The 15,332-nt window shown below is 59.7% G+C and overlaps 1 protein-coding gene across 2 annotated transcripts; it reads left to right on the top strand.

The window, feature by feature from the left end:
- Nucleotides 1-1,820: 1,820 nt before the first annotated feature.
- On the top strand, nt 1,821-6,860 carry TRAPPC3 (trafficking protein particle complex 3). Of its 2 annotated transcripts, XM_027900007.1 has the most exons (6): nt 1,834-1,910; nt 3,268-3,315; nt 4,183-4,280; nt 4,488-4,587; nt 4,843-5,025; nt 5,321-6,860. In XM_027900007.1, exons 1-6 carry the CDS (start codon nt 1,869-1,871, stop codon nt 5,438-5,440), a joined length of 591 nt encoding a protein of 196 aa, XP_027755808.1. In that variant the 5' UTR covers nt 1,834-1,868; the 3' UTR covers nt 5,441-6,860. The 2 variants fall into 2 exon arrangements, with proteins under 2 accessions (XP_027755809.1, XP_027755808.1); XM_027900008.1 differs by lacking the exon at nt 3,268-3,315 and having other exon boundaries at nt 1,821-1,910.
- The last annotated feature ends 8,472 nt before the right edge of the window (nt 6,861-15,332 follow it).

The following is a 15,332-nucleotide window of genomic DNA, read 5'->3' as shown; positions in this document are numbered from 1 at the left end:
CCCAACCGCGGGATGGGGGGCGCGGGGCCGTTGCCCATCGCTCCCCCCCTCGCCACCTGCGGGGCAGCGGGGCTGAGCTGGGGGTCCCGCGGGGGTTCCCGGCGGGGTCCCGCCGCCCCCTCACCTGCAGCACCAGCTCGGCGGGGCTCAGCCGGCCCAGCAGGTCATCGAGGCGGCGGTTCCAGGGCAGCGCGGGGTCCCAGAAGGGGAAGGGAGGCGGCCGCGCCCGCACCGGCCCCGCGCCCAGCGCCGCGCTCAGCACCAGGACCCGCAGTGCCAGCGCCGCTCCCGGGCCGGTCCCGCACGACATGGCTCGGCCCGACCCCCGGGACCCGCACGGCACGGCACGGCACGGCCTGGCCCGGCCCCGGCGCTGAGAGGCCCCGGCGATGGGCGCGGCGGGGCGGAGTGTGGCGGAGCCGGAGTGTGGCAGAGCCGGTCCTGCGCCCCCGCACGGGGCGGAGCGCGGCGGGACGGGACGGGACGGGGGTCCGGGGGCTCTGTCGGGTCCCGGCCGCCCTCCGGACCGATCAGCTGGATGAGTCGGGGTCTGTGTTTGGGGGCGGCTCCCGATGCCCCCCGGGAGCTGCCCCACTTGGGAAGGGTCCCCCCCGGGCGTCCCGGAGATCCAAGGAGCGAGGTGCCAGCACGGGTGTCCTGTGTGCCCCACGTGCCCCCCAGCTCAGCTCGGCGGGGCACTGCCAGGGACCCCTGCGGTGACCAGGGACACGGGGTCTTTTTAGGTTGGATATCAGGGAAAGGTTCTTCCCATCACCTCCCTGGCACGGCGGAGATGCCGCTGGCAGCCCCCCAGCCCGGACTGACCCCGCCGTGCCCCGGTGCCAGGCCCGGTGCCTCGCCGCCGGCACAGCCCGCCGTGTCCCGGGGACGCGGCCATGTAAGGCAATGCCCGCGGGCCCCGCAGCCCGGCCGGTCCCCGCGCTCCCGGCCCGGCAGGACGGACAGCCCGCTCCCAGCTGCCGGATTCCTGAGCAGCCGGCGGGGCTGGGGGGGTCCTGGGCCCGGCACGCAGCCCCAGCCGAGTCACTCGCTCAGGGACAGGTCTGGAGTAGAGACATAATGGAATAAATAAATAAACAACAGGCGGATTAATGAAATGAATGAATAAATGAATAAATATTTTTTAAAAAAAATTTAAATAACGCCAGGCTGCCCTTTCCCCGGGGTGCAGCCTCAGCCAGAGCCCCGAGCCAGCAGGGAGGGCGCTGGAACAGCCCGCCAGGGCAGCGGTCACGGCCCCGAGCCTGCCAGAGCTCAGGGAGCGTCTGGACAACAATCCCAGGCACAGGGGGGAATTCTGGGGTGTCTGGGCAGGGCCAGGAGAGGGACTGGGTGGTCTCGGTGGGTCCCTCCAGCTCGGGCCGTTCCATACTCCATTCCCATTCCAAGGGGGCAGTGTGGGACCGGGCTGGGAGCGGGGCCCGCAGCCCAGGAGGGGCCCTTGCCCCACGGACAGAGCCTCGCTCTGCCCACGGCCCGTTCCGAGAGGAGCCACTGGCCCGGCACAGCCCTCACCGGGGACCGCGGGAGAGCCCGTGCGGCGGGACCGACCGGGCCGGGGGGTGGGGGGGGAGCAGAACGGACCGTGCCCGGTGGGGCCTCGGCGGGGCGAGGACGCCCCCTTGCGGCGGGCGCAGCTCGGTCAGCTGACCCTCTCCGCCCTCCACCATTGGTCGGCGGTGCGGCGGTGCAGCCGGCGCGCGGTGCACTCTGGGGGCTGTAGTCCCGGAGCGCGGACGCGGCGCCGGGCTCGGCGCGGCGCGGACTGCGGATCCCGGCGTGCCCCGCGCGGCCCGCGGTGCCCCGGGCGCGGAGCGGAGCCGGGCCGGTCGGGCCGGGCGGACACGATGTCGCGACAGGGCGGGCGCGGCACCGAGAGCAAGAAAATGGTAACGGCGGGGCCCGGCGGGGCCGGGGCGGCGAGCGCGGGGCGCGGCCCGGGGCGGGGGTGAGCGATCAGCTGGTACCGGGCGCACCCGTTCGTGGGGCCTTCACACCCGAGACGCTTCCCCTCTCCAACCCCATAACCCGCTGAGGCAGGAACTGCGAGATGGAGCCCAAAGCTGCAGAGCTCGGCTCGAGTTCGGGGTCGAATTAATTAGTTTTTAATGTAAAATCGGTAATAAAGAATAAAATCTGGGTTATTTTTTTTTTCCTCCCTCTCTGGCCGTGAGGAGGGGCTGGGTCAGGCTGAGCAGCCCCTCCATGCCGTGGGGGAGCCTCTTCCAGGGATTCACTGGAGTTCTGACCCATTTGTGTCCACAGAACAGTTACACAGTGTGGACACTGAGGACTGCTCTGAAGTAGGAAGTAACACAAACAATGGGAAAAGCTTTGGGCACTTTAATTCCGTCAGATGGGCTGAAAATGAAGAATTTCCGTACAAAAACAAATTAGAGGTTTGCCCTGTTTGGAGTTGCGTGAACAGCAGCATCTCAGGCAATGACTGTGGCCAGGTTGGGTGTGCTGGGGCTGACAACAGCAGGTGACCCCTCTGTGGCCTCACTCAGTGACAGACCCTGGGCTGGGAACAGCTGGATTCCCCCCTTCCATCCCCCCCCTCCACCTCTGTCTTTACTAAAACTACTGACACCCTCACAACCTGTTCTGCATGGATGTTAAAATTCTCTGCCAAGTGTCTGAGTCCAGCTGAGCCAAAGGAACTTCCACCTTGTCCTTCCACTGGTGTGAGCTTGCCCAACCTTTAGTTTTACCAGAGAAAAGCAGAATTTGAAGTAAAAACCCACAAAGAATGTGTCAGTTCTTTAGAGACAAAGTGGGGCAAAAGTTCCAAGGAGCCCAACTGGTTCTTTTCTTACCTGAAGCCTTTTGGTGTTCCTCAGAAATGGCAATCCCAGAATCACAGAATGGTTTGGGTTGGAAGGGACCTTAAAGACCATTTACTTCCACCTCCTGCCATGGGCAGGGACACCTCCCACTATCCCAGGTTCTTCAAGCCCTGTCCAACCTGGCCTTGGACACTTCCAGGGCTGGGGCAGCCACAGCTTCTCTGGGCACCCTGTGCCAGGGCCTGCCCACCCTCCCAGGGAAGGATTTCTCCCTAATCAAGGAACAAGACAAGGTGGAATTCCCTGTGTCCTCTACAAACCCAGTTTCTGTTTGTTTGGGGGAGATTCCTCCATGTGTTCATTGTGGCTTTGTGTGAACTTTCCGTGGTCTGTGTTGTCACTTAACTCTGATCTTGTCTCTTTTCCCTCCCTGCCTGCTGCTGCTTTCATTCTCTAGTATTGGTATTTGCCATTCATTTCACCTTCTGCCTCTCTGCAGCTCATGGTAGGTGACAGATCCCAGATCAGCCCCTGTGATCCCCCTGCATGCCAAAACTGACAGCAGAAACCAGTGCTGGGGGTTTGTTTGTTCCCCAGAACACTTCCTTTTGCGGAGTTTTGTTCTGCAGCCTGTAATGACTTTGTTAATCACTGGTCTGGCTTGATGGCTCCCAAAAAAATGCTCTTTGACATCGTTTCAGGGTGAGGATCGAAGGTGGTGGCTGGGAGAGGAGAACTTTTCCCCTTGTCTGCAAATTTTCTGCAAATCTGACAACTGCAAAGAAAACCCGAGTGACTGTGGTCCTGGACATGCACAGCACTCGAGTGCTGAGCTGGCCTGGGATCATCCTCCCAGAGCCTCTGCTGGGTCTGAGGAGCTCATTTTAATCTGTGAAGCAAATTCTGTGCCCGGAGAACTTTTTAGGGACAAGAGGAATCTTTTTTCTTAGTACAGAGTGTTATAAATCCCTGGCTGGAGGAGCATTTTTGGCCTGTTGAAAGGAGCAGAGCTGGAGCCCACCGAGTGCTGCTTGCTTGTAACACGTTGGTGAAACACGGGCTTGAGCCAGATCTCAGCTCTAGGCCAGTGGCTGAGGTAAATTCAGGGCCCTGGCATGGCACCTTGAGCCATCCAGGAGCTGTTGGGCTCTTTCCCAGAATCCCAGAGTGGTTTGGGTAGGCAGGGACATCTTCCACTGAATCAGATTGCTCAGAGCCCCGTTCTGAGGAGACTGAAGTTGTTGCCAGACCTGGAGCTGGGCTCTCTCCTGCTTAGGCAGCAGATTCCTTTGGGAGTGCAGCAGGTGTCTGTGCCCTCTGTGTGCCGGGGGAGCGGGGCAGGGTCCGTGGGTGAGTCCCTTTTCCCGTGCAGAACTCGGAGCTGTTCACGCTGACCTACGGCGCCCTGGTCACCCAGCTCTGCAAGGACTACGAGAACGACGACGACGTCAACAAGCAGCTGGACAAGATGTGAGTGGATCCAGGGGTGGGTCTGCCCTGCTGGGGCCGTGCTGGGATCACAGCAGGCACATCCCTGCGTGCTGCTCCGGGAGCAACGTCCCGGCAGGCTGCAGTTACTTAACACTGACATTCTTCAGGTTCAGTTTTTCTTCTCCACTGTCTTCTTCTACAAATACTTGTTGCCTTTCTGAAGCTGTTGCTCTGGTCCCTTCCCAGGGGTTACAACATCGGGGTCCGGCTCATCGAGGACTTCCTGGCCCGCTCCAACGTCGGGAGGTGCCACGATTTCCGTGAGACTGCTGATGTTATTGCAAAGGTGAACGTCCAGGCACAGCCTCCGCGGGTTTTGGTGGGCTTTTGCCTGTGAGGTAGAATATTTACTACCCATGGGACTGTTCTGAGAGTCTGGCTGAGATTTTGGGGATGAAAAAGAGAGATTTAGCTCAACTACTGCTGGCTGGTGGGAATTGGGAGAAAGGAGAGGTGTTTGCAAACCCCTTCAGTAGTTTACAGAGGTAAAGCTGTGCTGTTGCCTCACCTGTTCTTGTTCCTCCTCTGTTTGGCACAACAGATTGCATTCAAGATGTACCTGGGCATCACTCCCAGCATCACCAACTGGAGCCCTGGGGGTGATGAGTTCTCTCTGATCCTGGAAAACAATCCCTTAGTGGACTTTGTGGAGCTCCCTGACAACCACTCAACCCTCATCTACTCCAACCTGCTCTGTGGAGTGCTGCGGGGTGCCCTGGAAATGGTGAGCCATGTCTCTCTTCCCGTGGGATGGGGGTATGGATAGCCAGGTGCCAGCAGATACTTTGATTCCAGTCCGTGTTCATGACTTCTGGTTCTGCTTTGGACTTGAAGTGCATTCCCAGGGACCTGGCTGGGACAGCAGAACAGCCCTGTCTCAAATGTTGGAGTCTGTAGAGCCCTGCGTGTCATGCCATGCCCTCAGAGTCCTTAAGCTGGTGCTCCAGGATCGTTCAGTGCCTGGAGAAGCTGCTGTGCAAAGGGAGATCTCAGCTGCCCTCTGCTCTCCCCTCCCCCAGGTGCAGATGGCCGTGGATGTGAAGTTTGTGCAGGACACGCTGAAGGGCGACAGTGTCACAGAGATACGGATGAAGTTCATCAGGAGGATTGAAGACAACCTTCCAGCTGGGGAAGAGTGAAGCACAGCCCCATCTCCCTGGGGACTGGAGGGACCAGCTGGGCTTGGCCATTAGCTTTCCTCACGGGCCCGCAGGGATCTCCTGCCCCTGCACACTCAGACTGACTCACTGACTGCTTCTGATGTTATTTTCTTCTTCTACTGTCACCTCCATCCTCTGTAGAAGATAATTTTCTGGTTGGTGTTTGTTTCCCGGGTTCATTCTAAAGCTTTTTCATCAGGTGATGTGCTTTTCCTACTCCCCAGAGGCTTCCTGTCCTCAGTTTCCAGTTGTGACCTGGGCCGTGTGAGAACAACTGCTCAGACTCCAGGAGAGCTCCAGTCTGTTCACGTCTGGATCGGTGCTGGATGTCCAGAATTGGAGACCAAGCGATGAGAGCCCACAAATTCCCTGCTAAACCCTGTCCTTCCTTAAATGAGGTGTATAAAATCCACTGGGAGAGAAGTGTGTGGTATTTCTATAGACCAGACTGGCTTCCTGCAGCTGATTCTGAGGTGCCTGGCAAGCTTGATCCAAAGGGCTGGCTCGGCAGACCTGCTGCAGTGCTGGTGCTGGCTCGGGGGCTGCTCTGCTCAGGGGGCTGTGGCACCACACAGGATGGCAGATTTGGGAGTCCTGTGACCTCTCCAGTGTCCCTTCCCCAGCAGCCTTACCACTCCCCTCTCGGGAAGGGGGGATGTTAAACTGCAGTGGAGCAGCAGGAAATAAAGGCAAGAGTGGCTCAAATGGCATCGGTGATCCACGGTGGGAACCAAACTCAGGCACAGGCCTGGGAGGTGTTAAAGGCATTTCAGACTCTCTTCTGCTGTTGGGGTTTGGAAACTGCGTGGTGTGGAGGTGGTGCTGGGGTTTGTTCTCACAGATATTCGGATAACAGCAGAATTTCCCGTGTTCCGTGACTGGCCACCTGTGGCATCTGCTACTCTGTAAAATACACAGTGTTAGATAACAAAAAACAAGAGACTGGAAAATCAGCTCCCTCTGCCACCCAGAGCCAGAAAACACAGTCAGACATTGGGTTCCCAAATCACTTTACGTAGCATGAAGGCACAGCCCCACCGAGGTCACGGGGAGCTCCAGTACCTGTGGGGGTTGATGCCTGAGTGTGAGGTGAGATGGAGTGACCTCCTGCTTGTTTGGGTTCTCTGGATGAATGTTGGGTCATCTGGTGCTGAATTACTCACCCTGTCCCTTTTTGGCCCAATTGAGTCCCTTTGGATGCCCTGTGAGATGTGAGGGGACAGTGACTCACTGTAAGAGCAGCCAGAGAACAACACTGAGGCGCGGTGTTGGGGGCAGAGGTGCTGCACAGTCACGTTGCAGAGCTCAAAACCATCCCTTGTTTCTCACTGTTGACCATTCCACATCGCTTTAAAGCTGCATTTTAGAAGCAATTGCATTAAAAGAGTCCTGGTGTCAACTCTTTGGTCTCCTCTTGCCTTTGCTCTGGTGGCGGGTGCTGGTGTGGAGCAGCAGGCAGGGCTGGCAGGGTGACAGTGGTAATGGGGTGCCCGGGGCTAGCAGGGCAACAGCAGCACCACAGCAAGAATTCCTGGCTGCTGGCCCTCCCGGGAGCTGCTGCCTGGAGGAACCTGCCCAGTATTCCACACACGGAGGGCCGTGGCACTGGGGGCAGCAGAGGCTCAGCGTGGCTGGTTTGGGGACTGGCCTTTCTCTGCGCTGTGAATGCTCCTGTGTGCTCAGTGGCCCGAGGCAGCTGCTGCAGAGCTGTTGGTGGGCATTCCCAGTGGCCAAAAATCACCTCTGGAGGCATCTGCCCCCCTCCCACCCCGTGCCAGCTCAGTGCTGCTCCGTGGCTGGCGTGGGCCACGCAGTGCTGCTGCCGGGAGCGTGGAGACAAGGAACAGCGACGGCTGCTCTCCAGGAGCGGGAGTCTGTGCCTCCCTTGCTTGTGTAAGTGCTCCCCAGGAGCCCTGCTCTGTGCCAGTGGCCATCCCCCACTCCAGGGCTCACCCTGCAGCCTCTCTCAGCCCTGGGCACGGAGCACCCAGGGCTGTGACCCGGTATCTGCCAGCTCCGAGGATGGGGAAGTGGCAGCTTTTGCAGTGAAGTGGCTTTTCCCCTCTGGCTGGAGCTGGTGAGTGTCACGTGCCACCGTCCCTTCCAGCAGCAGGAGCCAGGCCTGGCCAGCCAGGATGGTCTCAAACAGCCCCCAAACCAACCCAGCTCCTGAGACTGTCCCCCAAAGGGTCTGGGGGGAGTGAGGTCCCGTGTCCTTGGGAGTGGATCCTGGACTCCTGCTCCCAGCCCCCTGGGAATTTACAGTAATTTGCTGGGGCGACTGGGTCAAAACCAGCCCAGACCTTCTGGAAGAAGAAAAAGCAGAAATAGCATTAAGTAAATTAAAACTGTCTACTACCGAGCAGCTCGCTGCAGACAAGGGAGAATATGCAAAAAGCTCTGTTTGAAACCTACTAAATATTACCATGTGCTGTTTATAGGAAACAAATGGGGAAAGGCATCTGCATCAATAAACCCCAACGTGGCTGGGCTTGGACTGAAGCCTTTCCCCGGCTCTCGGTTATTGAATACCCGTGGCTTTCATGTGGTGCCAGCCCTGACCCCTGACACATACCACAGAGGGGAAAGTTGACTTGTGGGAATAATAGACATTCCTGGAGAGCGATTTAACCTGGCAGGAAAAGGGGCGACTTCCAGCCTCTCACTTCCCCGTGCGATATTGGAGGTGACAACAGCAACAAGTTGAGGGGGGGACGCGGGGTGGGAGCGGCGCTGGAGAGTGATGCTGCAGGACCCGGGTGCCTGGGGTGAGCCCCCTGGCGTGCCCAGCCCCTGTGTGCCCCCAGTGTGCCCTCTCCAGGCTGAGCACCCTGAGATGGCAGCAGACAGACCCTGCATCGCCCACACCCCACGTCCCGGCCACAGCCCCGCATCCCAACCCCATCCCGGGCTCCCACAACAACAGGATGCGGGAGCTTTAGTTACCACAGCGCCTTCAGAGGTGGAAGGAGCTTTCCCAGCCCTTGCCCTCCTCCAGCACTGTTCTCTACTGCAGGAAAGTGGGACACTGGCTGGTTCCTCAGGGAGTGCACTGGCAGGAGCTGAAGTCCTGTGTGTGACTCGGGGTCCAGCGTGAGGGTTTAAACCAGTTCATGTCCCCAGCGTGGAGACAACCTGGCCAGTGCTGGACAACCTGCTGCCAACCCCGGCCATGCTCCACACTGCCTCGTGCCCACAGCACCCTCATCCTGCCCTTGTGCCAGCACAGAGCAAGGTGATCCCTTCTGCCCTCACCGTGGGCAAGCAAAGCTCCCAGCCCTGCTCCTGACACCCAAACTGGGGCAGGTGACAGCCCTGGGCACTATCCCTCTGCAGAACCCACGGCCCAGAACCCACTGCAGGGGCAGGGATGGTGCCAGGATTGGATCCTGGAAGGGACAGGAGGATCTCTCCGGGAGGGAAGCGTTTCCGGGCTGGTGTCCTCACTGCGGGGCAATTCCCACAGCTTTCAGCCAGATGTGCTTGGCCGGGGTGCTGGTGCTCACTGGGCTCTGCAGAGGATGTTCCACCCGGGAGGGCTCATGCAGTGGGGAGGGGGTTTGGTGGCAGGGCTGGCACGGTGCCGGTGGCCCCGAGCAGCCAAGGTGTGGGCAGTGCCAGTGGGGACGGGCTGGCACCGGCACCAGCCCCTCAGGGGGCTCTGGCATCACCATATCCCTGAGCGCCCACCACAACAGGATGCTCTGGGGGTGTGTGCCAGCCAGGGATGGATCTGTCCCTCACAGGTTTCCCAGCTCTGTCTGACCTGGCCCAGCATCTCCCTGTGCTTGGCACCACCTCATACCAAACCCACGAGAACGTGCTCTCTGCCTGATAAGGGTCCGCAAGTTTGGGTACCTAGATGCTTTGATAACCCTTCCCGCTCCCCTGGGCTGGCTGTGACACGTGTTTGGCTGCCCTGGAAGCCCAGGCAGCTCACAGAAATCCTCTCTCAAGGCACGGCCGCGCTGCAACCCCCCTGCCCTGGCCCAAAGGCAGTTTCCAAAGCTGGGAATGCCTCTGGCAGCAGCGCCGCGTCAGGGCAGCCCTCTGGCGATGCTCCCTGGCACCCGCCCTCCCGCAGCATCCCTTGCCAGGGCGAGGAAGAGGAGGAGGTGTCTGCAGTTCCTCCCCCGGACCAGGGCACGCAGGAGCGGCCCCGGCTCGGAGCCGTGCCACGTTCTGGTGGCGTTTGGTATTTGGGGTGACAGGAAGGAAGCTCCATTGTTCCTCTCTTATTGTTCTGTGTTTCCTAAGCGGGACCAGCACCCTCCTCCCACGCTCTGCCCGGCTGCGGAGCTGATCCAGCCCCGTGAGAGCCCGGAGGAGGCTGCTGAGAGCTGGGCAGAGGGAAATGCATGGAGAAACGTCCCTGCTTCCAGCACTGACCGGCATTGGCAGCACGTGCAGCGAGGACTGTCTGGGGCAGGGACACGGCTCATCTCCCGGGCAGGTTTGTGTTCCACCACAAACACCTAAGCCATGAGCTCTCTGCACCCCAGAGACCCCGGGTCATGGGATGACTGACTTCAGTCACAAGGGAATTCCCATCCTGGCCACAATTCCAGTTGGTAGCTATGGGAGTTTTCCTCAAAAAATCCAGTAACAAAAATACGATTCCACTTGGGCTGTTGCTCAGGCAACCTGTATCCCATCCCAACCTGTATCCCATCCCAACCCGTATCCCATCCCAACCCATATCCCATCCCAACCCGTATCCCATCCCAACCCGTATCCCATCCCAACCCGTATCCCATCCCAACCCGTATCCCATCCCAACCCGAACCCCTCCCAACCCGTATCCCATCCCATGCCCACCATGGTGAGCAGCTCACCACAGGCAGGACCCAACCAGATGCCTGGATGACCAGGGACTGCTGCAGTCAAGGCTCCCAAGCTGTTTAGTTAATAGAGAGAGGAGAAAAGAGTTTGAAAATTTAAACCCAATCCCCTCCCTGAATGAAGAGAAGGCCCAGACATTCCTCACAGCCCCAGGATCCCGTTGGCTTCTCCCTGCCCATCACACACAGACACAGGAGCTGACTCGGGGGAAAGTGCTCGCCAGAACAATGCCTCTTCTTCCAGCAAAAAAAAAAAAATCCCGATTTTATTTTAATTAGTGCTAGTGCTGACATCCAAGAGCTCAGGGAGAAGTTGCCGGGCACGGGGCCGGCTCTGCCCCGGGCTGTGGCTCCGTGTCCCCGTCCCATGGTGGGCACGGAGCCCCCCACGGCCGCCCGCGTGCCCCGGCTGGAGCCAGTGCCTGCCCGGGGCTGGGACCAGCACTGTGGCCTCTTGCCCAAGCTCCTGCTGGGGCTGTCACTGCTCCCCAGACCCCGGAGCGACGAGCCATTGCTGGGAAAGCGTTGAGCAAGATGCCACTGAGGAGCTGGAGGGCGTCCCCTGCGGAGGGGAGAAATCCAGTGGCTTCCTCGAGCGTGGAACACCCAAACAACCCGGTGGGACCTCTGCTTGCCCAGTGCCCAGGAGCCTTAAGAGGGCAAACAGGAGGTGGGGTTGGGTTCCTGCACCCCCCCACCTCCAGCATCCCTCCTCCCCACTCCTGCATCCCCTGAGCATCCTCCCATCCCAGGCTCCAGCATCCCCAGCTCCCCCAGCCCATCTGGGCAGGGCACAGGGTGCTGTGCCGTGGGTGCCACCTGGCAGGAGCCGGGGAGCAGAGCGTTAACCGGGCCAGAGGGGCCGGGGAGAGCAGCCCGAGGAATGAGGAAGCCGGAGCGGGTACCGTAGTGGAAAGGGCTTGGCACGGGCTGTGGAAAATGGAGGCCCAGAGAAATGTGACAGCAGGCTGGCCTGGCCGGCACTACCACACAGGCGTAGTTAAGCCTTCAAGCCTGCCATTGTTCTCCCCTAATTATTCCCACTCCCTGAGTATTACACCCCATAATTCAGGAAAGCTGAGTAATGGAAGAAACAACAGCAATTTTAATCTCTCAGTACCGGTGGTCTCCACCAAAAAAATGCTTTCAAGAGCTCTGCGGTTGCGACTTCCTCGGTTCAGTGGGCAGTGCAGGGGAGGGGGAGCACGGCCGAGACCAGGGGCGAGGAGGTGAGAGGGGACAACAGCAGGACCTCGCTCCAGGTGATGGGAGAGGAGCAGGAGGAACGTGCTGGATGCTGGGAGCATCCCCATCAGGTACCACGAGCCCTGTGCCGGCAGCCAGGCTGCTGTGGGGTGACATCCACTGGAGGGGGGGACTCAGTGGTCTTTGGTGGGGAGGACCAGAGCCAGGCAAGGCACCCACCTCCCACCACTGACCCTGTATCTTCTGCTCTCAGCTAAACCACAGAGAACTGGGCATCAGTTTTTGGTCAAAGCATGTTTTCCTTCCTGGGAACTGGCTTTCAGGAAAGGAAATTTGGAGCTCCCTAGAAATGCTCTTGCTTTTTGACAAAAACCACCACGGGTTTGTTCCCTGAGGAACAAGTTTTGGGTAAACACATTCCCACTCCCACAAGGGACGAGATCAGGAGTCAGCACTGGCAGCACTTGGGTGATCTGGAGGAGCCCACATGGGGAGGAGGGACCCCCAGCCCTGCCTGTGCCCCTCTGCCCACTCCAGCACCCCAGGCACCTGCACCATCCCACCAGCCCTGCTCCCACCGTGGCTCTGAGCATGAGTAACGTGAGTGGTCGGTCAAAATGAACCTTGACTGATTTAGTATCACCTGCCCATCAGATCTGGAAGAGAAGGACGGGCAGCAATGGCTGCAATGGGGCCAGAACACGTGCACTGAGCTGGGACCAGGCATCCCTGGGGGTACCATGAGGCCAGGGCATCTTCCAGACTCCCTGGAACCCATCCTTCCATCCAGCCTTTCCTCCCTCTCTCTCCCCCCGCCCCCTTCCTCCCTCCCTCCCTCCTTCCCTCCCTCCCTCCCTCCTTCCCTCCCTCTCTCCCTTCTTCCCTCCCTCCATCCATCCATCCCTCCATCCCAGTGTCCCCTCTCAGCAGCTGCTCTGAGCTTTGGCTGCAGGATGCTCAGCCCCCTGTTCCCCTGGTGGAGGTCACATCCCTCACCCCAGGTTCAAGCCTCTGCCATCCTGAGAGCCACCTGACAATCCCCCAGCCCTGGGGGCCGGGTCACGCTGCAGCCACCGTGAGGTTCAGCCCTGCTGACACACAGCTCAGAGCGCTGCCCTTGGCCCTGTCCCTGTGCCCCTCAGCCCCCGAGGTCCCTGAGCAGGGCAGGTGGGCCGGGGTGGCCCGAAGGTGACGGTGGCGGCGGGTGCTGCCTCTGTGTGGTCTGAGCCATCTGGATGCACTTACAGCAAATGCTGCAGCAACTGCGGGAAGATCAAAACTCTCCGGGCCAACCTTGATTCCCGGTGCATTTTTTGCATTTTTGAGGACTCCAGTCTCTAACCTGACAGCGGGGAGGGGTGCTGCCTGCACAGCCCCAGAGCCCTGGGCACGGCGCTGCCAGGCTCCAGGAGTGGTGGCCAGGCTGCCCTGGCATCACTGCAAGCACCCTGGGATGCTGGGAATGACCCCAGGGAAACGCTGCTGAGCCCTTTGTTCATACCTGTCACTCAGAGCTGGCACTGCTTCTGCTGGGGGTTCAGATCCATGAGCAGGGCCCTGCTGAGACCCTGCTGCACCCCGGGACTGCCACTCACAGCAAGTGTCCCCATCCCTGGGGCCAGGGGAGATGCCAAGAAACAGCTGATACCCAGCCCTGGCCTTGGGAATGACACAGTCCCACCCAGCTGCCCCTCACTCCTGTGGCTTCCCATCTCCTTTGAAGCTGAGATGGGAAAAACTGTCCCAGTACTCAACGTGGGCATAAAGGTGTCCTTATGGTGGGGCAATGGAGAGGGCACAGGGAAGGAAGAGGGGCACGGGGGTGTTGGAGGGGGCACAGGGGAGGCGACTCCCACTCCCAGGGCAGTCCTGCCCATGCTGACTGACTGGTTCAGTCATTAGCAGGAGTGGGGCCCTTTGGCTTTTCCCTTCTCCACCTGGAAAGGGGCCACTTACTGTTTTACAACTAAAATAACAAATTATTTCATAGAGGCTGGAGCTGCTGGGAGCTCTCAGGCTGAGCACGGTGTGGTGCTGGGGCAGGCACAGCCCCCTGAGCCCCCTCCCAGTGCTGGGACCTGGGCTGGGACCCGGGTTGCCCATACCCTGCCCATGTGGAGCACAGGCAGGGGCAGCTGGATGTTGTGGTCTGGGACTGCAGCAGCCCCAGAGCCCAGGATGGCATTCACATCCTGCAGCCCTGCCCAGCAGTGCCATGTCCCAAGCACTCGGCTTCCTCTGGGAAAGGGATGCTGAGCTGTGCCCCAGCTTCCTGTCCCAGGGAAGGCTCTGGGAACCATCCCTGTTCCCTGCTCCCTGCCCTGCAGTGGGAACCATCCCTGTTCCCTGCTCCCTGCCCTGGACTGGGAACCATCCCTGTTCCCTGCTCCCTGTCCTGCAGTGGGAACCATCCCTGTTCCCTGCTCCCTGCCCTGGACTGGGAACCATCCCTGTTCCCTGCTCCCTGTCCTGCAATGGGAACCATCCCTGTTCCCTGTTCCCTGCTCCCTGTCCTGGAATGGGAACCATCCCTGTTCCCTGCCCCCTGCCCTGCCCTCCAGAGCTGCTCAGGCACTGTCTGGCCTTGCAGGTGGATCTTGGGGTGCCACAGGATGCAGCACCCACTGAGCAGGGCCCCCCATGCCCCCTCCCCAGGGTGACCTGCTGACAGCCCCAACAATGGCACGGCTGATAAAACCCTAAAGCCACACGTGCCTTTCCGTGTCTGTCCTTACTGTGGCCCCACAGCTGGTGGGGCTGGATGGGGGCTGGGGAAGCCAAACCAGGGGTGTCAAGAGCCTGGAGCCCACCAGGACCTGGGCTGGAGCCTCTGCTCCACCAGCCTGACCTCATCAGAGAATGACCCTCATAAAATGAAGCAGCAGCTGTTTGGTGGATAATAAACCATTTTTTTTTCCGCTGTTTTACAACTGTTTTACTGCATAAACGTTTCAGCAGCTCAGCAGAGCACTGGGGCAGCAAACCTCCTCCATGTGCTCTGGGCAGCTCCTGGATGGGTTCAGGACCCTGCTCTCATCCCATGGGATGAGTCCTTGGCACTCATGGGAGCACCCACACCAGTCACTGGTGCAGGAGTGGCACAGGGAGGAAGGAAGGATGCAAAGTGGGAGGGTGATAGCAGCTGGGTGACTGTGCTCCTGATGGCTTCTGTCCTAAGCCACCCCCATCCAGAGACAGCTGGATGTTGCAGGTTGACCCTGGCTCTGGGCTGGAGCAGCCCCCAGGACCCAGGGACTCCATTCTCCCTCCACTCCAGATTTACTGCCTCATAGCCAGGGGTGTTTATGGTGGGCTGGAATGCACGTCCCCAGCACGTGATGAATTTACAACGTGCCAACGAGTGGATTTATTCCTGCCCCACTGTCAGTGAATTAATCACAGCAGCCACGGGAAAGCTGGAGGTGCAGGTGGGGAGAGGTGCCCGGAGAGGGGGTGACAGGGGCACGTGGGGGGCATCACAGGGACATCCTGGCTCTGGGTTGTGTTGGGCCATGATGAGCTCCAGGGCTGCTGTGTCCCCTCCAGCACTCCTGGGAAGGGCCGGGAGCCTCCAGGGCTGCCCTGGGAAAAGGTTTATCCTTCAGCTTCCAATTCCACGTGCCATTTCCAAACAGAGGTCCGGGGGCCACCATCTCCCACCTGGGCTGGCGCTCTGCAGACAAGGGAGCCCTGGAAACCGTAGGTGAGTGCAGTTTTTCCATGCGTATGTATATAGGAGCAAAGTCAGCTGCCAAGGTAAATACAACCCTTCCCTTTCCAAAAATGTCCTCCAGGAATTGTAAAGGATCCTGGAGCAAGAATTC

The sequence above is a fragment of the Empidonax traillii genome, unplaced genomic scaffold, assembly GCF_003031625.1.
Source record: "Empidonax traillii isolate 1590-97213 ecotype Southwest subspecies unplaced genomic scaffold, ASM303162v1 scaffold700:size438121, whole genome shotgun sequence".
In the NCBI taxonomy this organism is placed as follows: domain Eukaryota; kingdom Metazoa; phylum Chordata; class Aves; order Passeriformes; family Tyrannidae; genus Empidonax; species Empidonax traillii.
Note: the sequence above shows the minus strand (reverse complement) of the source record. Positions and strands in the feature narration are given on the sequence as shown.

Coding starts and splice junctions, on each gene's coding strand:
- TRAPPC3 (XM_027900007.1), top strand. CDS start 1,869: ATGTCGCGACAGGGCGGGCGCGGCACCGAGAGCAAGAAAATG. Junction 4,588..4,842: donor CTGCTGATGTTATTGCAAAG/GTGAACGTCCAG, acceptor TTGGCACAACAG/ATTGCATTCAAGATGTACCT. Junction 5,026..5,320: donor TGCGGGGTGCCCTGGAAATG/GTGAGCCATGTC, acceptor CCCCTCCCCCAG/GTGCAGATGGCCGTGGATGT.